This window comes from Emydura macquarii, unplaced genomic scaffold (assembly GCF_026122565.2).
Source record: "Emydura macquarii macquarii isolate MOO-44397 ecotype Brisbane River unplaced genomic scaffold, CSIRO-AGI_Emac_v2 contig_1119, whole genome shotgun sequence".
Taxonomy (NCBI): Eukaryota; Metazoa; Chordata; order Testudines; family Chelidae; genus Emydura; species Emydura macquarii.
Window position 1 is genome coordinate 14,381,481 of NW_027131256.1, and position 25,685 is coordinate 14,407,165.

The 25,685-nt window shown below is 41.0% G+C and overlaps 1 protein-coding gene across 3 annotated transcripts in view; it reads right to left on the reverse strand.

Annotated features, from left to right (window-relative positions):
* CIP2A (cellular inhibitor of PP2A) overlaps positions 1-20,569 on the reverse strand; it is a 33,031-nt gene extending 12,462 nt beyond the window's left edge. The window contains exons 1-12 of one of the 3 annotated variants that reach the window (XM_067546214.1): positions 20,024-20,569; positions 17,562-17,709; positions 15,999-16,111; positions 8,469-8,563; positions 7,707-7,803; positions 6,812-6,934; positions 6,487-6,632; positions 6,063-6,138; positions 3,997-4,224; positions 3,217-3,376; positions 2,098-2,239; positions 1,076-1,175 (exon numbers count right to left, since the gene is read on the reverse strand). In XM_067546214.1, coding sequence (XP_067402315.1) covers positions 1,076-1,175; positions 2,098-2,239; positions 3,217-3,376; positions 3,997-4,224; positions 6,063-6,138; positions 6,487-6,632; positions 6,812-6,934; positions 7,707-7,803; positions 8,469-8,563; positions 15,999-16,111; positions 17,562-17,709; positions 20,024-20,125 — 1,530 coding nt within the window. In that variant the 5' untranslated portion in view covers positions 20,126-20,569. Of the gene's footprint in view, positions 1-1,075; positions 1,176-2,097; positions 2,240-3,216; positions 3,377-3,996; positions 4,225-6,062; positions 6,139-6,486; positions 6,633-6,811; positions 6,935-7,706; positions 7,804-8,468; positions 8,566-8,817; positions 8,827-15,998; positions 16,112-16,385; positions 17,146-17,561; positions 17,710-20,023 lie in introns of those variants that run through there. The other 2 variants (XM_067546215.1, XM_067546216.1) reach the window with 2 other exon arrangements.
* Positions 20,570-25,685: the final 5,116 nt, after the last annotated feature.

The window sequence follows — 25,685 nt, forward strand, 5'->3', positions numbered from 1 at the left end:
GGATAGCAGATATAAGACTAATGCCCCAACTCAGCAATCCATTAAGCACATGCTTCACTTTGAACACGAGGGGTCACGTGTGAAAGTGTTTACACAATTATGCCAGAAGCATGCCTAGAATTGCCTAAGTTGTCCACTCTCCCAAAAGCTACCCAAGTTCTGTTTTAGAGGGACACCCAATGAGAACTAGAAGGCAGTTCAGTGTCCTGGCATTTGAGATACAAAGGTGCCAAATACAGGCATTATGATGGTTTTTGCACTGTGAACACTTGTCCACAAGAAAGTGTACTGAATACAATTCATATGACTTGCCAGTAATGACTGATATTGTTTTATATGGACAAAACAGCTACATTGGATTCAGACAAGAGATGAAAAATTTCACTTCCTAATAACCAATCCTCCAAGCCAGCTAGTTGCTATTGGAACCAAAATTTTCTGAGTTTAGGACACGTTAAATTTCAACAGTAACACTGACTGTAGTTGATCATAAAACACTATATTTAAGTATATCTTAACATATATCACTGAAATAACAGGACTGAAGACTCAGGTGTGGTCTACACTTATCCCGGCGATTCGGCGGCAGTTGACGGGAGTGACACAAACTACGCAGAAAACTTGCATAATGCCCGGTTGATTGCTGTGCTTCTCTTCTGCGCGCTGTCTTCACTGCACTGTGCCGACGGGAACCGTGTTCCCATCGACGCAGCACTATGCCATTTGAGGGGGTGGATTAATAGCTTCGACTTCTGGATCGACTGAGCAGGTCTTCACTGACCGCTCAGTTGATCCAGATAAGTCGATCTGATGGCGGCAACTTTGCTGCTGTCAGTGTAGGACATAGCCTAATACAAGTGCAAGGGCTCAAAACTTAAAAAACTGAATATTTTAAACAAACTGATAAAAAACTTTTAGACTGAACTAACATGAGGAATTACAGTTCTCTGGGCAAGTTCTTCAACCTGTTACAGACACTTAAGATTTATGCTGGAAGCACATTCAGAATCAAATCAATGGCGCTATAATATAGTCACCTTCTTAACAATTCTTTATAAAATCATTTAAAGCCTACCTGAAGAATTTTGTAGAAGCTGACTTCCATATTAGGCACCAACTGTTTAAGTCTACTCATAAGATCAAGTGTTTTCAAAATGACATCAGCAGCAAGTTTGCTTTAAACAAAATACAATTAGAATGAAAAGTTTGAAACACATACTGAGAGTAAGTTTACACTTAACAGCTACTTAAAAAAATGTGCTTCTGTTTAGAAAAAAAACCACAGTTGACTTGAATTTAGGGTGATACAATGACAGACACGGAGACTGAATTCCTCTACCAATTCATAGAACAGATAAAACAGGTAGTAACAATGCAGGCTTCCCCTACTCTACCATGTTAATGCACCAACTAGTTCTAGCAGAAATAGTTCAATCACACACCTTGGTCTCTGCAGAGATCAACAATAAGGAAGCCAATAGTAACAATGGAGGATTTTACAAGAGACGTTTGTGAAACTTGAAGCTGACACAAGAAACTCATTTCACTTAAGACAATTAATGGAAGAAAAACGCTAGCTCCTAGTCACCAATCATCTGGGATATATTGATTGTTGACACTGACGTGAAAAGGTATGATAATCCCATTCCCATGCCCTAATCCATTTGGTCCCCTGAAATCATGTATTTTCAATGTTTCTACCAAAATAATTTCAAATTGAGTTTTGAAGTTCATTTGTCTAAACCCAAGGTGTAAAAGAAAGGATGAGTTGAACATTAAAGGCACCTAGGATATAACTTAATATGTACTAGTCCTACCTTAGTTATCTTTTCCATATAACCAGAATTCCAAATTATCCTGAAAGAACTACAAGACGTCTAACAATTTAAGGAAGACAATACTCACTGAACAGCTAATGTTACTATTCTGCTCTCTCAACGCTGCTCTTTATTGCCAAGAAAATACTAATACCAGCAATTCAATAGTACATTTGAATTCAGTTATTTAAATAGCCTTCTTAAATTTTTTTTTAAACTTTATAACCCTCATTTTCAGCATAAATTAGATTGAAGATTAATTTGATTTTAGCATGCTTACCACAGTTCAGAGTCCACTACCTTTGTCCCAAAGCCAATGTCAATCCCATTACACGTAAACTGGTGTTCTATTAGAGATGTGCATCTGCTTGCAGTCAGTACCTTAGAAGCATGCATTTTCATTGTGTCATCTCCACAAAGCAGTAAATTCAGTTAAGGATGCAGACTAATTTATTCTTTTATGCATTATAGTACACAGAAAGATTTTTTAGTCAGATTTTAAAAAAATCAGTGATTTGACAAGTGAACATCACTTCTCAGTTAGAATGAAGCTCCTTAAAGATACAAGGTTGTGTTTGTTTTTCTCTCTCTCTCCAACCAAATACTATTGTTCTTGCTCTTAAGACACCTAAATTTGTACCATATTGAGCTGTGAATCACTAGCAGAGCCAAGTTTGGCTTGGGCAGTTCTTGGATGGGAATCTCCAAAGAACACCAAGATGCTATAGGAAATAATTTATGACTCAAAAGAAGTCATCCATCACTTTAAAGCTCACTCAAAGGAATGCCCCTTCCCACATCACAGGACAAGGGTTACTGATGCTGTAGTTGTAATCTTTCCAATATTTACAAGAAAGAGACCCTACAAATAAATGCATGAATTGAAAACTATGGTGCACCTCACAGTAATTGACTGCTCCACATCATTATGAATTTATCCTCAACATAGCATAATTGTAGCCCCCCCTTCTTTTAAACAGATAAGGCAGTGACATAGGGAGAATCTGTGGCAGAAACAGAACCCAGATTGCCCAAACAATCCAGCTTCTTCACCACAAAACAATCTTTTCTTTTGCGATCATCTAAAATCCATGGATTCTTTGCAAAAGCAATCTAGCAAGCACTACCTATATCTAAGTTTCCCCTACAGTTTCAACTAGACAAGGTTCTTTATTTCATAATTGTGTGTACTGGTACCATGTGCTGTTAAACAGCTGCCACATTTCACCCCAGGGGCACCTGTATTTAATGTTAAATAAGGTGATCCCTGTGTATTGGTTAAAGTAACTAGTAAAGTACTTTTAAAAAGTGGTTTTATAATTATCTATAAAAGTAGCAACTCCTAAGATCTTGCAATAACAGCACTCATGGACAATGCAAATAACTTGTATAAGGATATTTAGCATGACATCAATGACTTTGACCATTCTTTCACATTTCTTCTTTGCTAATAGCTCATCCAGATTCTGTTCTGGCAACTGAAGGTGATCAAGGAGGACAGGCAGCAAAAGATCCACAAAACGTTCAGCTGAAGTGCTAATGCCGGTATCAATAACATCCTGTAGCAAAAACACACACATTCCCCCTGTCAAAATTTAAACCATCAATCAAGGAGGTGCAACCTACTCTCATCCCTAGATCAGCCTACTCACTTCCACACCTTAGTCCTAGCAACATTCATGCATCCACAGCCCAGCAGCCCCTCCAGCTCTACCCCAACTGATCATGCTGTTTTCAGATTTACTTTTCAAACTATTGACCAGCATCATCCGATCTGAGGAAAGACTTGTTAACTATACAGAATGAGCAGAGACCACCACACTGTCACAAGTCCTTCAAAATAGCTACAATTGTTTTTTATTTCTTGATGAATTATTTTATTCTAAACATTTTAGAACCAATGCAAGACTTTTTGCTTGAGGTAACAGATTTAATGTACATCAGATAAAAGATCTAGACTGACAGTGTCCCCTTAAGTGGAAAACTGGGTTACAAAATGTGAAAGTCTAGAAAGAAGCATTACAGCAATTACACTTGGAGTTTATCTTCACGCTTTGCTTTCCAAATTAAAAATATGTGATGCACAATTTATGACTTGTAAAATATAGGCGCATATGTTTCTGAATTGGATAACGTGTAATTCGGATATAAGGTGACCACTATGATCAGGTCTTGATACCTCAAATATCTCCTTGAACAATTCTAAAGCTAGAATACAACAGGTTTCAGATCCTTCTAATGGCTGACTTGACCAGTGCACTAAAGCAATAGACGGCTCTGAAGATTTAGAGCGGGTGGCGAGTCTGGTGCTTCCGGAGACTGGCATGCCAGATGGCTCCAGTATTGTCTGACGCACAACATGGCGCAGTTCAGTCACTGAACAAAAGGCAAGTAGTAATTCCAAGATCTGTGCAAATCAGAAGTAAAAGAGGAGTTAAATGTTTAACCGTTATCCAAATAAAACAAACACATTGTTTACTAGAATTGTGCATGGTGACACCTACTGTCAAGGTTGTCTCAGCATTTCCATGAGGGTGGATTTATTTAAATTACTGATTTTAATTATGATTTAATTCAGCAGACAGAAAACCTTGATTTAAGTCCCTGATTAGGAAAACAGCTAATAGCTGAACAAGATTATAAACAAAAAGTTGATTTTGATTGGCATTTAACCACAAAAACATTTGCGACCTAATAACCTTTCCATTACATTTGGTACTTTTTGCTAACTAGGAGGATACACTATATACATTTGAGCAATTACATACCTTAAACTAAGAATCTGAATAAATGTATCTTAGAAGATGGTGAATAATGCATTTCTTATTTATTTAATTAACTTAATTTGTAACTTGTGTCAAGCTGAACTTGAATAGACATTCAAATTCAGTTAAACGAATAATTTTTTTAAACTACCTTAAAGTGCTGAATACATAAGAAAAAAGTTTATCAAAACATATTTTGCATTTAAAATGGATGTATTAAACAAAGAAAAATATTAGTTTTAGTAAAGTTAATTTAATTGATTTTTCCTGGTCACAATGTCCTTAAGGATTAGTAGAACTCATCCTCTCACACAGATTTTTCTTCTTAGACTGGAAGAAAAAAACAGGCTATTTCAACTCCCAGTCTGTTTCTCACTTTTGAACGAGCTAGTCACTGAACTGAATTGGATAAATAAACTGAAATGAAAACAAGTGAACAAAATGTCCAAACACATTAAAGTGTTTTAGTATTTATTGCCTGCCATGTTGTAAAATTCATTCTAGAAATGTTTATAAAAACCTTTAAAAATACCTAAGTTTACATTATATGCAAGGTAAAACTGCAAATAATATTTAGCCTGTAATATTTCAGGTTGCTATATGACTAGTAAATCTTCAAACCAAGAACATAAAAATGGCCATACTGGGTCAGACAAATGGAAGACAGGTTGTTGGGCTAGATGGACCAACAGTAGCCAATGTCAGGTGCTTCAAAGGGAATGAACAGAACAGGGAATTATCAAGTGATCCATCCCGTTGGTCATTCCCGGCCTCTGGCAAACAGCAATCCCTGCTCATCCTGGCTAATAGCCATTGATGGACCTGTCCTCCATGAACTTACCTAGTTCTTTTTTTAACTCAGTTATAGTCTTGGCTTTCACAACATCCTCTGGTAAGGAGTTCCACAGATTGATTGTGCATTTTATGAAGAAATACTTCCTTTTGTTTGTTTTAAAGTTATTTCCCCCGCCTTAGTCGTCTCTTTTCCAAACTGAAAAGTCCAGTCTTACTAATCTCTCCTCATATGGAAGCTTTTCCATACCCTAATCATTTTAGTTGCCCTGCTCTGTACCTTTTCCAATTCTAATATATCTTTTTTGAGATGGGGAGACCAGATCTGCAGGCAGCATTCAAGATGCGGGCATACCATGGATTTATAAAGAGGCAATACAATATTTTCTGTCTGTCTTTCTCCCTTTCCTAATGATTCCCAACAGTCAGTTAGCTTTTTTGACTGCTGCATTATTTTGTTTTATGAATGGTGAAATTGATGCAGAGGCTAACTGCCTAATCTCAGAATGTACTGCGCAAACTCCCACTGATTATAATAGGATTTACAGGTGTCAGTAGCTCTCCAAACCTGAGAGAGATTTGCTGAAGGCCACAAACTAGCTAGAGACAGTATTAAAAGTAAAGAGCTCCTGACTTGGGCCAAATGCTCACTAAATTAGATTGCATAACTTCTTTTGCTGTAAAATACCTTTGATGATGAATCAGGATCCCTTCCATGAAGGAGGCCTAATACTTGATTAAGGCATGAGGTAAAGTGTTCATATCTACATTGTAAATGAGAAAAATAAATTAAGTTTACATCTTACTTCAGTGAAGAAGTTACTTGATTTAAACATTTATGAACAGCAGTGGATTAAAACGCCCTCTCTAGAATAGTTAAGAAATTCTGCTCTCTAAAGTTTAAAAGCCAAAGGAAACATCCTCAACCTTGTAACTACAATGTTCAAAAATACTAAGTTATACTTTAAAAATCACTTTCTCCTGCAGATTGTTTTTATTTTCTGTTTCTAACTTTCATTTTATTAGGAACTCAGGATCTTAAGCTCCTTCCATCATTATCTGAAATTGAGTCTAAAACTGCAACTGGCTAATTTTACAAAGTGAAGTCATACCTAGTAAGATAATCTGCAATTTTGGGGTTCTTCAGCAGATCCATAAGTAGATCAACTGAATACTTCCTTGTCAGTGTGCCATCGCCATTTACAAGAATGTTGAATATTAGCTGAAAAGTCTGATGAATGTTTCGGGCATGGAAGAGCTTAAAACAAAAAGGAAATAGAGCTATTTACCCTACAACACCAATAAATCATCTCCCACTAATCAAAACAAGCTACAGTCAGGAAAACTAATTCAGTTATTATGGTTTTTTAATAGCTTTATTTCAAAGTTTACAAATTTCAATTAGATTTTAATAACAAGACTGAAATATTTACTTACCTTTTCTCCAACTTCTTCATTTAAAGTAAGACTTGATAATACTGAAAGTGCAAACACGACCATAGTTAAACTACTATGGGCCAAGAAACTGATCAAGGTACGATAGAAACCCTTCACGTTATTCTATAGCAAAAAGGAGAAACACATTAGCATTTGACAATTTTGATGAGAACATAATTCACAGAACTGTCTTGAATAATGATTTATAAATAGGGATTCAACCTAAGCTAAAAAATATTCTAAGCTGATATCCAGAAAGAGATCAGTGAATTACATGGGAAATATATGAAATGTGATTTCCACAGAAGGCACATACTTTTTCATACCAGTATCCCCAAAACAGAAATTTTAAGTCAAACTTGAATGGTCAGAAAAGTGAAGAAGGACTTTCCCCAACATTTTGCAAGATGACTGGAACGCCATTTCATGAACACAAGTCTTTACAGATAAAAGTTAGCCACTGTAAATTGACACCTGATTCCTGTCTAATTCGGCTATATTTTTTTCTTTGTAAATATCAGGCTTACAATGAAAGCCTACTTTCAATGTCATCTATGGAAGGACAGCTTCTCCCACAAGGGGTCAACTGGTAGATCAGATTCAGACTTGAATTTAGTCTTTCACATGGAAGCAGCATGTGCAAGCTGAACCAGGTGGTAACGGTGTGAACATGGCACAGAGAAGGGTAGAGGTGCCACATTATACTATTGATCATTTTAGTCAATTTAAAAACATGCAGTGCCACTTTAGAAGAAAACTGCATGAGGAATGGAAAGAAACAGGGTGTCTGTGGAAAAAAAGGGAGCTCTAAGCCCTCAAATGATCAGTTAGACTACTCTCTTCATCTCCTCTATCCCCAGGGGAGAAAAAACAAACAATCAGCAAAGTTTCTTACCAAAGATTTTATATGAGCTTGAACAGAGAGATTGTGTCGACAAAGATTTGCCAAGAGTCCCAAACATGGTATCGTTAATTCATCTTCTGTTGATTGACTAAAAAAGAGTTACACAAGATTTAAGTATTTAACAGTTACAGCCATTTAGCTTCATTCATAGAGTCAGAATTCAATGAAATTTCCTTCCATGCATAAACATCCATCCAAATGACAGTCATGTATTACAAAGACATTTATAAAATTTGTAATACATATTCAGTATGGAAAAGCTAGCCACATTACAAAAAATAAAACCAATCACATGACAGTTTACTCATACCTATGGTCCTGATCCTGCAATGAGCTTCAGGTGCATGTATTAAAGTCATTAGAGCTCAACACAGGCCCAGGGATCTGCCAACACAGAGCTTGTTGGAGGGCTGCTGCCTCAAGTTGTGAAATAAGTCTAACTGAAAGGCAGAAGTGTTCTCGCTACTATTTTAGTTGTTTTGGTTTCTTGTTTATCTTATTTCTTCAAAAAGCTCAAATTCTCCTTAAATTCCACCAGCTGTTGAAAATCACAAGTAAATGCCCCATCTTTGAATATTCTTTGCAACGAACAGCACTTTGAAAGAGACACATGTCTGATTTAGACGGGATTGCTACCTAATTCATGCTATATCCCAGGCTTGTAAAATAACGCCTTCATGAAGCTATTATAGAAAGTTTAGAAGTGTGCTTAGCTAAAGATTTCTCCCCTAAAAAACCTGAACACATACTTACATATGATGCATTAGGAATAAAATTAATTCATCAACATTAGCACTGGCATGGAAAACTCGGACATTGTAGGTTAACCTCTGCAGCAGTTGAATACTCTGAGGAAATAAAACTAAGTCAATTATATATCCTCCCACAATATCGTACCGCAGAATATGGACATTTGGTGTTAAGACCACAGAGGATATTTCTCTACAATGTAATGAGTCATAAGAACAAGAAGCGTAATAATGAGACTTGAATCACTTTTGGATCTTATAATTATAAAGTTATGCTGTTACAGAAACAAGGTGGTAGTGATACATAGGGGAGATTTACTTAGCATATCTTTACTTATTTCATGAAATCAGAAGTAACAATATTGGATTGGTATATTTGAATGCTCAGACACATACAACTTGCTTAGGAATAGCCTGTCCACTTCTCCCACAAAGTTTAATTAACAAACTTGCAATAAGGAGTTGGGATTCTCTATATTTGACTGGATGCCAGTGAGGCTCCTGGATTTTTTTTTAAACAAGTCCCATATTTAGAGACCGCCATAATGTAATCCACCACTATAATAGTCTATCGTAAGTAAACATGCTTATAAAGAACAGTATACTTTTCTAATATGTGTTTTTTCAAAGAAATATGGATTTATTGTCAAAATAAAAGTTTCCATAGGAAATGTCTATTTACAACAAAAGTTCTCTCACAGAAAACACAATTTTCCTACAAACTGTATAATAAACACTTCCCAACTCTACTCTTTATGTGCAGAGAAATGACAATGTACTCACTCTACTTCCCAAAAGTAGCTTATTTGAGATTTGACAGTAGAACTTTACACAGCACAGCCAAAGATATCACCCAAGAGTAGTATCCAAATATATAACAGTTTAGAATTTCTAAATTTGCGAAGTGGGAATAAATATAAACAGGCTGGTTGCCGCCATCACCAACCTACACATTTCACTGTTATTTTAAATGGGCATTTTCATACTGAGAGAAGCTTTCGTGTATTAGACACCTGAGTTGGCTGGTACCTGAACAGTCCCTCATAGGCCCCCCTTGATCTCTGGAGAGCCCCCTTAAAACAAAAAAGAGGTGGGCTGCATTGCGGATTCAATTTGGTTCCTGCACATGCCTGTCCAAACACCACCAAGGAGTGGAGCATTGCAGGCAGCAGACCTTGTTCTTTTGTCTGTCTTCACCATAGAGAAAGAGCTGCAACACAACAGGAATGGTAGAGAAGTGATAGTTTGGAACCCAGAACCAAATAAAAGTTACAGGGATTAAAAAAAGCTTTGTCAAATGCTCTTGATTTAAAGAGGACAGACCAAAACCTTAAATCAATTTAGGGAGAATTACTTTAAGAAGAACTAGGAGCCAAGTCAAATATGATGGAGATTACTGAAAATCTTTATCCATCACATGTAAAAAATGTTCTACCAATCCCAAAGGACTGGACACATTACCAAACAGGTCAATAAATAGTTCAGATCTTACCCAAATACACACTTAAAGCCAATGCTTATTAACTAAAATAATATTTATTTTAAAGAAGGAAAGAGAAATGATTAAAAGATCATTCTACATGCACAGATGAAAATAAAGTTCATAAATCAGTTTCACAGTAGAGATGACAACTGAGTTGCAAACTTCTTAATTTGTAAAGTCTCTGGAAATTACCCAAACAGCTTGGGGGTCATCAGTCCTTGTTTAGAGCTTCTTTGTTAGTAATGCAGTCCAGAGAAATGAAGACTAAATAATCCACGTATAGAGTTTGTTCAAATTCTTCCATGAGAATTGCAGGGTGATTCCAGGCTGGTCACCGCTGGGATTCCAATCTTGCGATCCAAACTTCCCCTGATAAACTTGGACAGATTTGAGATAAGAAGGATCAGGACCCTAGAGTCTTTAAAAGATCTGTGCAGGCTTATTGATATCTTCTTGACAGCAGATATCACAGCAGGTAATCCATGGGTGCATAATAGGTGGCTTGTGGATATGAAATAAGATCTCTTTTTTGGTGCACAGCGGTAACTAGCTGCATAAGGCAGTTGGCAATTTACAACCATTCACAGGTATCTACTACTAAAACTTCACTACATTCAAGTTCCATCTAAATCTTAATATCTTCCTTTGATTTTTGATATTAGAACAGAATTTAATGACAATCTGTTAGTACACCGAAAATCACTAGCAAGATTATAGGCAATCACAGACATATCTACTTCCAATTTAACCTCAAAGTCTTAGGGGTTTTTTTTTGTTTTGTTTACAATTAATACCCTTAAACATGTCTTCAAGGGTTGATTTTGGGTTATTTCAGCCTGTTAGGCACAACCCTTCCTGGCACAGTGTCACATCCCCAATGTGAGATTGGTGTATTAAGGGAGTAATCAAAGCTCCTGACTACACCTCAAGGGCTCCCAATCTTGATATGACATTAGCCACAAGACTTTCTTTTCCTTGATATGAATCATGTTCATACTGAGTTTCTTGCAGGGCCAAGATATTGATGCATGCTTTGACAAAAATTAGTAATCCAGTCAACACTCTGTGAACCATTTCAGTGCTTCTAGGATCTGGCCTATGTGTTAACTTAGCATAGACCTTCATGTTTTCCAGAGCACAATCACTCTGACATTTAGCCATGAAAGCTGTGAAGTGTTGTACCTCAATTTCCCTTTTCATTCAGCAAGTTAGGGTTGTAATGGCTTTTCTGCTGTGAAAAATTCTAGGGTTGGTCATAGACATTACCTGTGAAATTTTAATATCACCAGGCTTTTCAACACAAAGTGACTTCTCATTCAACAAAACAGCATAACCATAAGGTTTTTCATCACACTGTGTTCTCTTTTTTAGCATGTGTGAAGATTTTTCCAAAAGATAATGCCTATTGTGCTTTTTTACAACTCTTGATATTAGCAGCAAATTGGTCTCAAGAGTTAACATTATCATTAACATTAATATCAAATCTATCACAAGAATGCATTTACAAGCATTTTCGTTATGCCATGCCTTCTGTTCAGATAATTTGTCTAGGTCAGTTTGTTAAATAATCTTGGCGTTTTGGTGTTCTTTCAAAAAAATGAGATGAAAGGGTAAGGACATTCTGCCTTTCAAACGTTAACTTGCTTTTCTCCTCTCTGACAACAGCTATAGGCAAACACCTCACCTCCCCCCAAAATCAGCAAGGTAATTAGCATCAAAACAGACACCAGCTTGTTTACTAACCTTCAAACTCTTAATTGTTACCAATTCCAAGGCAGGACCCCTCTTCAAAGCGAGGTTAAGTCAGAGGTCACGCTTCCCACAGTTTAGGGGAGGAACATTTGGGGACATGGCCGGCCAGGGGCCAGCCCCCACGGGGGGAGGGAGTGGCCGTGGGGAGAACACCAGCCAGCCCCACTTTGTCCTGAGCCTAGCTGCAGCCTCGGCCCCCAGCCCTGACCACGGCCCCCCGACCATGATCCTACTCCCAGCCTCCTGCCCTAACCGTGGTCCCACTCCCTGCTGGAAGAGTGTGTGGGGGGGGGGGGGACAGAGGGAATGGGGGGACGTGGGGTAAAAGGTTTGGGGGGGGGGTCACTGGGTTAGTGGATTCACACACAACTGAAAGATTCTGGCCGTTCGGAGTTGGCATATTTCTCTCAACAGATAAACTGTTGTTCTGTACAGACTGCGATCCCCTCTGAGCTAACTCAAATCATATCATTTTTACATTCCTTAACTGCAGCAAACTCCTTGCAAAAGCTACCATGAGATTGTATCCCTTCAGGAGCTTCTCTAAGCAACAATCCATCTTTATCTATTATCCACAGAAATATTGCTCTGCTAAGTTACCACAATTGACTCTTGCTGAGTTTTATTGAAATCCAGAAATATTTCTGGTATAAGAGGAGGTTTTTTATATAACTCCCTGTTAATCAAACTGCTAGACTCCACAGTCAAAGGTTTAGAGGCACTCTCATCACCTCTGCAGCTTTTCTCACTGGCAACAGGCAAGCTACCAGGCTGAACACATACCAGCTTAGAGATCATTTTCTCGTCACAAATCTCTACACTGGTAGTAGGTAACACAATCAAATCACTTTCATGATTTCCTTGTCCCCTGGTCACAATGTTAACCTGTTTAGACAAAGACAAAGTTGTTGTATTTCTTACTTCTAGTTACCGATGTGTTTCTAGGTATCAGGATTATCTGGACCCTGGGGACCACTTACAACCTGAACTGGATTAAACCTAGTCAAAATGTCATTACCACCACCAGACACAGGTTTAGGAACACTTCCATCCTGGGTTTTAGTTGAATCCAGTAGCACCTCTGGTACAACTAACAAATCCTTAACTAACACAAGGTGAGAGACACTCCCTGTTTGTTTACAAACTTCCTTACTGTCAACAGTTAGGCAGTCTTTCATAACCGATAATTGGGAGGAAGGGATGGCTTCCATAACAAGCAAGTTACCACTCCCAATAGACAATTAGAGAGACACTCTCCTTTGTCACAGCACACACAGCTCTTTACAGACTTGCAGACCAGGGTAGCTCCTTCCATGGGCAAGTCATTACCCTTAACAGACATAGGCTTAGGAACATTTCTTTCCTTGCCATAATTCTCCTGTAGCTTTGTCTACATTAGAAAAATAGGTTAACGTAACATAGGTGGACTTACAGCCACTGCAATAAATTACTGCGGTGGCTGATGTCCACACTAGCCTCCTTGGGCCATTGCAGTGTGTCCTCACCAGCGGAGCAGTAAAATTGACAAGGACGACAGCCCATGTAAGGGACAGTGTCTATGTTGACACTGCATCACCCTAACTAAGCTGACATAAGCCCTACACCTCTCATTGAGGGGAGTTACATCGGTGGGAGGAGCATTTAGGCCTGTACACCTCCACCGTTTTGTTGACAAAAGCTGACTTTTCAACAAAACTCTCTAGTGTAGACCAGCGCTGGGTCATGATACAAGCCTGATTATGGGAAGTAATACTGAAGCATTGCTTAAACTGCTTAGAGTCTCACACCCCCTTCACCAATCTCCCTCTTGATTACAGTAATACAGAAGATTCACATTCATACTCTATCTGGGACTGGGTTATGATATTAAACTGGTTAAACAGTTAGCATGTGATTATCAAACATACCAAAATTGTTATAAACTGGACAGGCTCTCTCCTAATCTCTGCTGTTGAGAAGCTGGATTTCCAGGATGATACCATTTCTGCTGTTCTTTTATTTCTTTGATCTGGAGTTTATGTCTGGCACCTCCATCGCAACTTGCAGCAGTTCCAATCGCCTCTTAGAGGAGATTCCTTGGCTCCTTCCTCAGCTTCTTTTTCCAGCTGGGTGAAGGCTCGCTTTTCTCATATTTGAATGTTTGCAAGCTTCTGCTCATATTCAAGCTGTGGCTTATTTTCTTGTGCCAGTAGCCTCATCACCTGTGTTTCAGCAGCTGTATCTGCCACCAGTGCAGACCCTTGGTCTTTTGATCATTGGCTTTTAACAGGTTCTTCAGTTCCTGATTGTGGCTTTCTTCTTAAAAGATAATGCCTTTTGTGAGCACAAGTCTTCAAGGGCTTTTCTGTTAAAACCTCAGATTGCTCTAATCTCACTTAATGTAACTGATTTTTAATCCTTCAACTCTGAAATGTCAAAATTAATTTTGACAAGCGTGGGGTTTAGATCCAAAACTCAAATCAATCTGTGGTAATGTGTATCCTAACCAGACTGTGCCACTGTGACATTGGCCTTTAGGAGAGCCACCCTGAGATTGCAGTTTTGTCCTGTTTAAGCTAAGAATGTTGGCATTAACCAGCCAGTTTATGGGGATTGCCTGTCCCAATTAGATTCACCAAGCCAGCAAATAAACAGTTTCTACAGCACCTTATTGGTCTCTTTGAAATAAAAAACACAGTTCCCTTGAAACAATCCAGCCTTAGGCTCTCATCCAGACAGCCAAATCAAGTATGTTGGAGATGACTGAAAATCTTTACCCACCATATATAAAAAAATCCCAAAAGGACTGGGCACATTACCCGTCAGGTCATTGAATATTTCAGATCTTACCCAAATACATGCTTATAGCCAATACTATTGAACTAAAACTAATTAATTTTAAAAAAGGAAAGAGTAAGAGTTAAAAGATTATACATCATCGATGAAAATAAAGTTCATAAATCAGTTTCAAAGTAGAGATGATAACTGAGCTGCCAAATTCTTAATTTGCAAATCTCTGGAAATTACCCAAAGAGCTAGGGGGTCATCAGTCCTTGTTTACAGCTTCTTTGTTGGAAATGCAGTCCAGAGAAATGAAATGTAGAGTTTATTCAAATTCTCCCATGAGAAAAAGCAGGGTGATTCCAAGCAGGTGCTGGGATCCCAATCTTGCAATCCAAACTTTCCCTGACAAGTTTGGACAGATTTGAGATAAAAAGGATCAGGACACTAGAGTCTCTTATAGATCCGTGCGGGCTTACTGATATCTTCTTGACAGCAGATATCACAACAGGCAATCTTTGGGTGCATAATAGATGGCATAACTTGTGGCTATGAAGTAACATCTATTTTTAAATCCACACTGGTAACTTGCCAATAGCTAATGCAGCTATTTACAACCATTCATGGGTCTTTACTACTTAAACAGCAAAGAGAAATAAAAACAATATTGTTACATTCACCTTCCATCTAAAATATAATATTTTCCGTTGATTTTTGACAAACAGAATTTAACGACAGACAGGAACTATTTGATCACAAGGACCATCACTAGCAAGATTATAGGCAATCATAGACATATCTACTTCCAAACTCTTAACAATGCAAGATTTAACCTCAAAGTCTTAACTTTTTATAACAAATGGCCCTAATTACCATTTGTATACCTTTAAACATGTCCTCAAAAGTTCATTTTGGGTTATTTCAGACTGAATGAGTTGGGAAGGGTTGACCCTGTGTCATAATAGGTATTTATATCACCTCTATATGCCTCATCGTTCTCCTCTCTGTGAAAGAGGACAGAGATGTCTGTCTCCTTTGTAAGGTGCTTTGAGATCTACAGATGAAGAGTGCTATAAGATATGGGGGTTTAAAGGGTCTGTAACAAAAATTTAAAGTATGCAAGACAGATATATCAGACTATCAAGAGTGGTATCCTTAAAGCTAAACAGTTGCTTCAAAATTATAGGAAATGAACCCAGGACCCCGTCACCATCCAATCTCTAAGCTATTAGTTTTTATGAATTAGAGCAGGGTAAAAGCACAAGGTAAGAGCAAATAACTTACTATAAACTGCTTAATACTGAAAAGTAGTCCTAAAACCATTTGTACATCACTTAGATACTAAGATAGTGTTATAGAAAATGTGAAGAGACAGTAAATCAAATATTCGACTTAAACACTTATGATTTTATATATCAAGGAGATGACCTTGAGTTTCCTTACATGATAGCATTTTCGGTTTTCTTATAAATGTTTCAGTACAGACTCTTTAGAAGAATTAATTCTATGATACAGACTGTAAGCATTACTCTGTCTTACCTGTAACAATATTGGATCATTAAGACTGGCAGAGCTTCGGTGAACCACTCCTGCCAGCACACTTGTCAAATTATAAGTATTCTGAAGAGCTTGTCTGGTCTCATTGTCCAAAACTAGAGTGTAAAGGCATTTGTTAAAGAAGTCCTGCACAATTATAGTTAATAATAAAAACAATATTAGCTAGCAGTCTCAGCATTGACGGGGAACCAGGAACTCTGAGCTCTAGCCATAGATTTGTGTTATGGAGTTGGTAAAAAAAAAAAAATTTTTTTTTTTTTTTTTTTTTTTTTTTTACTTACTCTGTAACTAAGAGCAAGTCAAAATTTCTCTTTGCTTGTTTCCAGACTACCTTTTGCCCTGATGTAAAATATGAACACCATCACTTACCTCAGAAGGTATTGTAAGGACCCTTCCACCCTTTCCAAAAAAACCTCTTAAAGTATTATAGGCCAGCCATGCAAAATTGTCAACCAGTTTAGGCAATCTTCCACCAAGAGGGGGAAAAATCCCAAACCAATTTTACTTAATCAAAAACACTGTAAGATACAACTACCCCTCATTCTAGTGAGTAAACAAGCAGACTTGTACAAAGATGATCACTGCCATTATAAACTGACCGCTCTCAAATCTACCTCTAACCATGACTTATCTCCCTCAAATAGATCACAACACTGAGAAAATAATTTAATAGGCTCAAGACACACATTTTGTCTAGATTACTACTATACATTAAAATAAAGCAACTGTTTCAAGCTTTAGGCACCCATAAAAATCTTTTTTTAAAACCTTGTTTTAAAATAGATTCTAATTACTCCATAATCATAGTATCACAGCACCATACAACCAGATGTAATAAAACTAAAAAAAAACCCAGTCCCCTTCAAATGCTCCTCAACCCATTCATTGCCCAACTTTTATGGGCCAGAGAGAAAAGATGAGCCTTCAAGAATGCCCTGGAGATTAACAGAATCAGGCCAATTCAAGCCAAAGAGCAGAAGCAAGTTCCAAACGCCCTGCCAGCAAGCCTCTCTTTTATAACTCAGACACCTCTGCTAACTGCAATTATGGAAGCATCTCAAAGGGAAAGCAGCTGCCAAAGAAAATGAATACAAGTGTCATCTATCAGTTACACAAGCTAGGTTGATGTAAAGAGATATAAACCCTCATGCGCTTTGGAACATATGACAAACATTAACTACATGGATTTAGGAACCAGCACAGGAGCTTTTACATATTCCTATGAAGCATCTGGTACGGGCCACCATTACAGGCAATACTAAACCAGATGGATTTTTTCCTGATCTAGTTTGGCAATTTCTGTGCTCCCACAGAAAACAAGATATTATACATTGTCAGGATTAAGATATTAGAAAAACTAAATACTTGTAAATTTTGCTGCAGTACACAATGATTCGCCTTCCCTTAAATCAATGCAATTTACACAGATAATATAGCACAGAGCTCACTTGAGTATGCAACCTGTCACTGATTCCAACTGTTTTAAAACTTATTAAAAATCTTTGAAAACTTAATTCCCCTAAGTTAAAGATGTAAATAAATTACCTAGCTGTGTCAGCAAAGAAATCACAGACAGGATTAGACATGGGCTTATATTTGGGTCCTCGATGAGCTCTATTAGACAGCTCAGACATTCACTTGGCAGTATTTGGTTAGATGCAAACAATCTTGTTAGCTTCAATCCAGAGATAACCTGAAAAGACATTTTAATCTAAATAAATATTGTATAACTGCAACAATATTTGCCTTAGTTCAGCACAAGAGTCAAAGAGGGGAGTTGCATTGAACTGAAAATACAGTATGCTGCTAACACCAGTGGCATCAACAACACACTGATACTTTTGCTTGCCACCTTTAGCTCACATTTGTTGAATTTTTAGAACTTTGAAACGTGTTTCTAATTACTGTGTGTGTCCGTTACATTTGAAAAACATTTCTTCTCTGTTTCAGAGACTCATAATTAACAGTTGGTTAACTCTGTGCATAGAACTACTGATCATACCACAGGGAATTGATTTTATGTTAACAGCTGCTGCAGAGTAAACACAAAGCATTACTAGTTTATAAATACAAAAATATTACAAGTCTTATACTTAAGAAACATACTGTACCAAGTAAGCTACCTATTACTTTATGTATCTTTTAGGATAAGTAAAATATTGGATTTTCATGGCCCGGAAACATATTATTTAAGCAGAGTGTTTGAAAACTAATCCCCAGTTAAATATTATAGACTAATTCACAGTAAGACAAATTTCAATACAAAGGCATTTATTCTGCACAAAGATATGAAATATCATTCATAAACAACATTCAGCTAATCTGTTTCTTTGAAGAATGCAAGGGAGGAAAGAATGGACTCTGTTTCTTGAGCTCCAAACTAGGGGGTGTCAAAGAATGACTTGGTTCTCTCATTAAAGAAAACATCAGGTTCACTAAAACACAATGGAATTAATCTTATTGTAATTTTGCAGCATATACCATTAAATAGTTCACCAGAACTGGTATATACAATAAACAAAAAAGTTACAGCACAGTTATGCCTAAAGTTGGTTGCTATATAAAATGAGGAACCAAAAAAAAAAAAACAAAACAAGAAAGAGCCAGACAGACTCATTAAAATATATTAATGAACTGCATTTGAGCATTATATTTTGCAAGTTACACGATCGACAATTTCAGTTGTAAAACATTCAAAACTCTCACCATTACGGTTTGTCAAGTGCATTTTGGGAAAACAGGGTTGTTTGGGGTTTTAAGGTGTTTGAATTTTTTTTAAACCCTAGCCACAGGGCTGGGGGAGGAGAAGTCTAGAGCCACACTTTAATTGTAAATATATGTTATAAAACAGAGGTCAGCTCATTCAAGTCATCCCATGCTTTTGTGTTAGTATTTATGATTTTTGGTTATGAAATGACCCCAGTGTATCAAGGGTAGATCAAACTAAGAAGTGCTTTGGAGTCCTTAAGAGACTACATAAATGCAGAATACTATTATTAAATGATAGGTTAATACTGTACTTTTTTGCTATCTTCTACAGGGACAGTCATCTTGAGGCTTTTGTCAATTTAATAAGTTAAAAAGTTTCAGGTTTATACCTGCCTTTTAGGCTCTCTGACAGTTTTCATTATTTTGTTTCCTAAATGCATTTTCTTCTTTTAAAGAATGTTTTCCTTAACGCCATTCTTGTATGAAAGATCCAAACTAGCAACCTGGCAAATTGACTGACTCCCCAGAAGAAGCTGTGAAACTGATCATACACAAAACGTAATTGACTATACACAGAAAAGAGTTTCCCTCTAATGTCAGTTACAGCGATAGGCGGAGTTGTGCCCGTATTTCCAAGAAGTACGATTTTAAAGACCATTTCTTTAACTAGAACCAACACCCAAACCTGGAGTGAACCTCTACAGAGCCAGGGGGCAATACAAGCAGGGGCTCCGATCCTTGCAAGGGAAGAAGAGCCTGGATGAGCGGAGCTGGTCTCCTCAGTCACCCCCTCGCAATCAATTGCCAGTGCAGATTAATGCCAGGGCTGCCATGTAATTCAACCACAAACTGAAGGCTGCAAAGGGGATCAAGGTGACTAAATGAACAGACACACCCAGGGCGGAAGAAGACCCCCAGGGGCTGCCCAGGGCGGGCATTTAAAAACCGCAAGTCCCAAGTGCAAAGACGACAGCACCAGGCGGGCTTCACTGAGGGGGAGAGTTAAGCTACAGCACAGAGGGGGGGCGGGAGGGGCCTTGTTGGCTACCTGGGCTTCACACCATGGGGGGAGCGCACCCGGGTCACGTTGCCCAGCTCAGCAAACACCTGGTTGTTTTTTTAAAGTGGTTCCCCCAAGCCCGGCTGGGTTTAAGGAAACACCCGCCGAGCGCTGGGGGACCCACGGGCAGCAGGAGCAGAGACAGGACAGCGAGCGAGCGGGCGAGGAGCCACCGCCCAGCCCGGCGAGGGGCGTGAGCCGGGGCGCTAAGCGGGTCCCGCTCCGGCCGCGCTCTCACCTCCAGGCTGCGCTGCAGCTGCGCCGCGTGGGGCGGGCTCTTGGCGGCCCGGTACTGGGCGGCGGCCAGCAGCAGGGACTTCATACAGGCCGAGGCGTCCATGCCGCCCGCGCGCTCGCCGGGCCCGACCCAGCCCGGCGCCGCCCTCACGCGCGCAGCCGCTGGCTCGCGAAAATCGTATTTGGCGCCGCCCGCGCCGCCATCTTGGCTCTAGGAATACGGGAGAATAAAGCCGCCCCTCCCCCCCCGCGCGGTGCATGCCGGGACCTGACCAGCTCTGTCCTAGTCTAAGTAACTGTCTCTAGCCGGGAGGGAGGGGGCGCTGCGCGCGGGTCGCCAGTGGGAGCTCGGGCCGGCGGAGGCAGAGAGTCAGTTTCCCAGAATCCCGGCGCATGCTGGGAACTGAGCCAGGGCCGGCCCGCCGCCATCGCTCTGTGGGGGGACTCCCTCGTCCCTCCCCCATCGTTGCCAATGGCGGGGACTTGGTCGGTTGGTGCGCGGGGCTGCCGCCCGGCGCCATCGCTTTGTGGGGAGAGGAAGAGAGAAGAGTCCCGCCCACTTCCCATCATGCCCGTGCAGCGTGATGAGGCCGCCGTAGTTGGGGCGGTCCGCCATCGCTCTGTGGGGATTCGGCTCCTTCGGCGCTCGGGCCGTCCGCCATCGCTCTGTGGGGATGGGCGCGCCCACCGCCTTCTGAAACGGGGGGGGAGGGAGGCAGGCAGGCAGGCAGCCGCTCGGCGTTTTGTCCCTAAGGGGCCGCGGTTTGGAGCAGGCGGCCCAGCGCCCGGCTATGGGAGCGGGGTGTCCCTCTACTGCAGCCGCGCCGCCTCTGCCCGCCCGCTGCACCTCTGCAGGCCCGGTGTCCCCGCCACCCATGTAGACACCGTCACACCCCCTCCCCCCGGTCCCATAGCATGCTGCGTCCGCATGACGTATGCCTGGCGAATCCCCGCAACACAAGGGTAGCGCCAAGCACGAGTGCTAAGTGCGCCTAGCTCGGGCCACGCCCACCTGCCCCTCCCCCCGGCCAGTTACCATGACACCGGGTCTCTGATCGTACTGGGTGCGGATAAGAGCAGGGCACAATTGTGCATGGTGACTAAGGCCCTGTCTACGCTGTCCACACGATGAGCAGAAAGTGCTGTAATGACAGCGCTTGTGCCCGTCCGCACAGTACTCCCTGTGTCGCCGAAGTGCATCCACACCTGGTGCTCTAGCAGCCACACTGAAAGCAAGGCACTGTGGGCAGCTATCCCACTGTGCAACTCGCCACCTTGTGTTTCTAGGAGTTGTGAGACGGTGGAGAGGTTGCAGTGCCTCAGGGGTGCGGCTCAATGTCCTGTGATGGATTGATTTCCAGCCCTTCGTCCCAGGGATTTCCGACTGCATTTTGCGGCATTTTTCAACAGCCCCACAGTTTCCTGAGTGCCTGCCATCTTTTTCTGAAAGGCTGGATCCTGCACTGCTCTCCACTGTTGCTGTCAGTGTCCTAAACACATCACAGCTAGTTATACAGTATATATTGAGCTGTCAGTCAGAACAGGAATCTGAGGTGCCCGACTGGCTGTGCGCTGTGCAAACACAATGCCGATTACTGTTTGCATTCACGGAGCACCTGCACATGGTGCACTGCCGCTTTTGGGTGTGTGAAACAAACACCGAATGGTGGGATCACATTATTATGCAGGTCTGGGATGATGACCAGTGGCTGCAGAACTTTCAGATGTACAACGTCACTTTCATGGAACTCTGGGCGGAGCTCGGCCCATCTCTGACACACAAGGACACCAAAATGAGAGTTGACCTTTCGGTGGAGAAATGCCTGGCAATGGCTGTGTGGATGCTGACAAGTCCAAATTGCTAATGGTGGGTCTCTAATCAGTTTGGAGTCAGGAAGTCCACTGCTGTGTTACCGCAAGTGTTCAGGGGACCATTAATTGCATTCTGCTGCGAAGGACTCAAGTCCGGGGAACGTGCGTGAAATAGTGGATGGCTTTGCGGTGATGGTATTCCCTAACTGTGGCGGGGCAATAGATGGCACACATATCCCAATTTTGGCCCCGGACCATTTTGAGATGGAGTACATCAATAGAAGGTGTGCTTCTCTATGGTGCTCCAGGTGCTTGTGGATCACCGTGGGCATTTCACTGATATCAACACAGAGTGGTCAGGGAAGATGCATGACTCATGCATCTTCAGGAACACTGGCCTGTACAGAAAACCAAGCAGGGACTTCTTTTCCAGACCAAAAGATTACTATAGGGGATGTTGAAATGCCCATTGTGATCCTGGGAGACCCAGCCTATCCCTTAATGCCATGGCTCCTGAAACCTTATACAGGTAACCTGGATAGCAGCAAGGAGCACATTAATAACAGGAGTCAAATGACAGTTGAATGTGCATTTGGCAGATTAAAGGCTCGCTGGCAATGCCTTTATAGCAGGTTAGACCTAAATGAAGACCTTATAGCTGCCTGCTGTGTGCTCCATAATATAAATGAATGTCAGGGTGAAAAGTTTTCCTTAGGGTGGAGCGCAGAGGCGGATCACTTTGTGTCTGAATATGAGCAACCAGATGTCAGGGCTATTAGAGGGGCACAACGGGGGGCCACTGGAATCATGGAGGCCTTGAGGGACTGTTTTGATAATGAGCATCAATAAGGTGTCTGTGTAAACAGCACTGTGCCACACTGACTGCTATCCAGCTTGAGATGTGTATCAATGAGAGGTGCATTTTGCAATGCACAAATAAAGAGTGCTTATTTTTTTACACAGTATGTCTTTATTAAACACACACAAAACACAGTGCTGGAGGGGAGAACGCGGTGAGGATTGGTGAGAGCTATGACAGCTGGGTGTATGTCCAGCTAATGCTCTCATAGATATCTGAAGGGGTAGGTGAAGGGGGTACCGAGATGGTCCGGGAGTTTTGTAGGAATGTGTGGGGTGAATTTGGAGAGGGCATGGAAAGCAGTATTATATTGGCTGCAAGGGGCGGGGTGAGCATGCATGGACTCTGCCTGCAGTGTAATGATTGTCTTTAGGAGCTCTGTTTGCTCCTCTTTGGCTTTGACCTCCTAGTACTCTCTCTTGCCTATTAATTTTCTGACTTTCAGACACAGCCTGGCTTCATGCCCATTTTTCTCTTTTTCCATCCTCAGAAGCCTGAAGGAGTTCTTGGAACATCTGCTCTTTGCTTCTCCAAGATTTTCTTATCAGCCGCATGCGCTTCGCAGGTGTGGGATGTTTTGTCATCAAGGGCACATCAGTAGAGGCACAATAGACAATGAACAGAAGCATTATTGTGATTTAAATAACAGCATTTATGCATTATGTTACAATACACCTTTTCCTCATTATACCCTGGCAAGCTCAGAGCTTGATGATCAAACAGGGCATGGTGAGTTGGGCTGTGGGAGGATGCGGTGGGGTCCTGAAGCTTCGGGTATCGATGCAAGTGGATAGTGACAAATTTTCATTTCATGATGCTCATTTGACAAATTGTGTCTATGTTTTTAACAGGCGGGGGCCATAAAAGCCAATATTTCACTCCTGAGAGTAAGTAGGGATGCTAGGGTGCATCTCCTCCATGAAAGCAGCTTCAAACTGGGTCCCTATGCTTTTTGCCTGTGTGCCACTTTGGTTCCTGCACAAATTATTGCCGATTGCTACAGGAAAGTGTCCTGTAATGGGGGAAGAAACAAAGCCGCTCTACCAAGGAATCTCAGGCAGAGGATTGTTAAGTACCTACAGGAAAGTTTCCTGGAGATCTCTTTGAAGGATTCATGTGAAATCTCAGTGTGCATTAACACACGTCTCCGCCATGCTGGGTAGCTGAACAGTGGAATGGGAAGCATATGCAAACACAGTCTTGTGCATCTCTCCCGTCAACCACCTCTATAGTTTAGCAAAGCAAAGAACAGCAGTACCGCCTGTAAACGAGCAACATTAGCTCCAAAAAACACTTACCAGAGCTCCCCTCTCCTGCACGCCAGAGCTGTAGGGCTGGGACTGGCTGGGACCCTCTGGGGTCAGGAAGAGATCCTGACTCCTCATGTCACCAAATGACCCGGTCCTTGGCTCTGCGTCATCATCCAATTCCACCTCCTTGTCCACGACTTCTTGGTCGAGGTTGAATCTGGTGTCCGGTGCCCACAGAGGTAATCCTGGGTGTCATGGGGTGGGGTCACCACTGAGGATGGCTTCTAGTGCCTTATAGAAGCAGCAGATCTTTGGCTCTGCACCAGAGCGATGGTTTGCTTCCCAGGCCTTCTGGTAGCCCTGCCTTGGCTCCTTCATTTTCTCTCAGTACTGCAGCGTGTCCCGTTCATAGCTTTTCTCCTCCACGGCATGAGAAATCTGGTCATAGCTATCGTAGTTCCTTCGGCTGGAGCAGAGCTGGGACTGCATAGCCAACTCTCCCCAAATGCTAATGAGCTCTGGAAGCTCCGGTGTGCTCAAAGTGGGGGAGTGTTTGGTGCATTGAGCTGCCATGGTTAGCTGGGAAGATGAGATGTGAACTCTCCACGCTGACCAAGCAGGAAATGGAATTTAAAAAATTCCCAGGACTTTGAAGGGGGAGGAGCGGATGGCTGCAGGGCAATGGAGTTCAAACTACTGACCAGAGCGGTCATGATGGGTATTGTGGGACACATCTGACAGCCATTTACTGTAATATAACCAAGTGCTGTGTCTACACTGATGCTTTGTCGCTAAAACTTTGCTGCAAAAGCTCTATGCCTCTTGTTGAGGCGGTTTTATTTTGTCGAAAAAACGGCAGTTTTGTCGGCAGGGCGGAAAGGGTGATGTCTGTGTGTATAGCATCACTGTTTTGTTGGCAAAAGCTGTCTTTGGTCGACAAAACACCCTAGTGTACACCAGGCCTAAAGCATTGTGGACTGTAGGCACCTGAAAACAAACATGACGCTTTCTGGGTGCAATGTTGTAGCCGTGTTGGTCCCAGGATATTAGAGAAACAAGGTGTGTGAGGTGATCTCTTTTATTGGACAATAAAAGATAGATGAGAAAAGCTCAGCTAATACATGGGACAGAAGCTCTCCTGATTTAAATCAAGGGGCAGAAGACAGTGTAAACCAGGATGCCCTGGGCTTCACCCCTACAACAATTTCCATGACCTAGTAACCCATCCCTCCTGTCCCACCGTCTTGGAAAATAGCGTTCTCTTGGGGTTAGGTGATTTTGTTAATCTGTAGCTCAGATGATTGCAGTCTGTACAGGAACAGTGAAGGTCAAAGTTTCAAACTCTGCTATGACTCATGAGGAGAAATGAGCTGTTACAGTTGCACATAATTTATTTTTAGCATTTTTTTAAATAAAGCAAATAACACAAACATAACACATTATGTTTCAAAATCGAGTACTCAAAATTTAGGAAATGCCAGTTTGAGACGAACCTGTGTAATCTTATTTTAGCCATCTTGTTCATATGTATTGTGATACAGCCTTTAATTACGTGATTACATACTGTTTTTTCCCCACTACACCCCTGCCTCATTCAGTGCACAGATGAATGCATAAAAGGGGCAGAATTAAGGTTGCATAGGCAACCATAAATCTAGCATTTGCTAACCTTGTCATGCTTGACCTTCTAACTAACACTTTAAATAGTTCGTGTGTAATACAGGTGATAAGAAGTTTGCCAG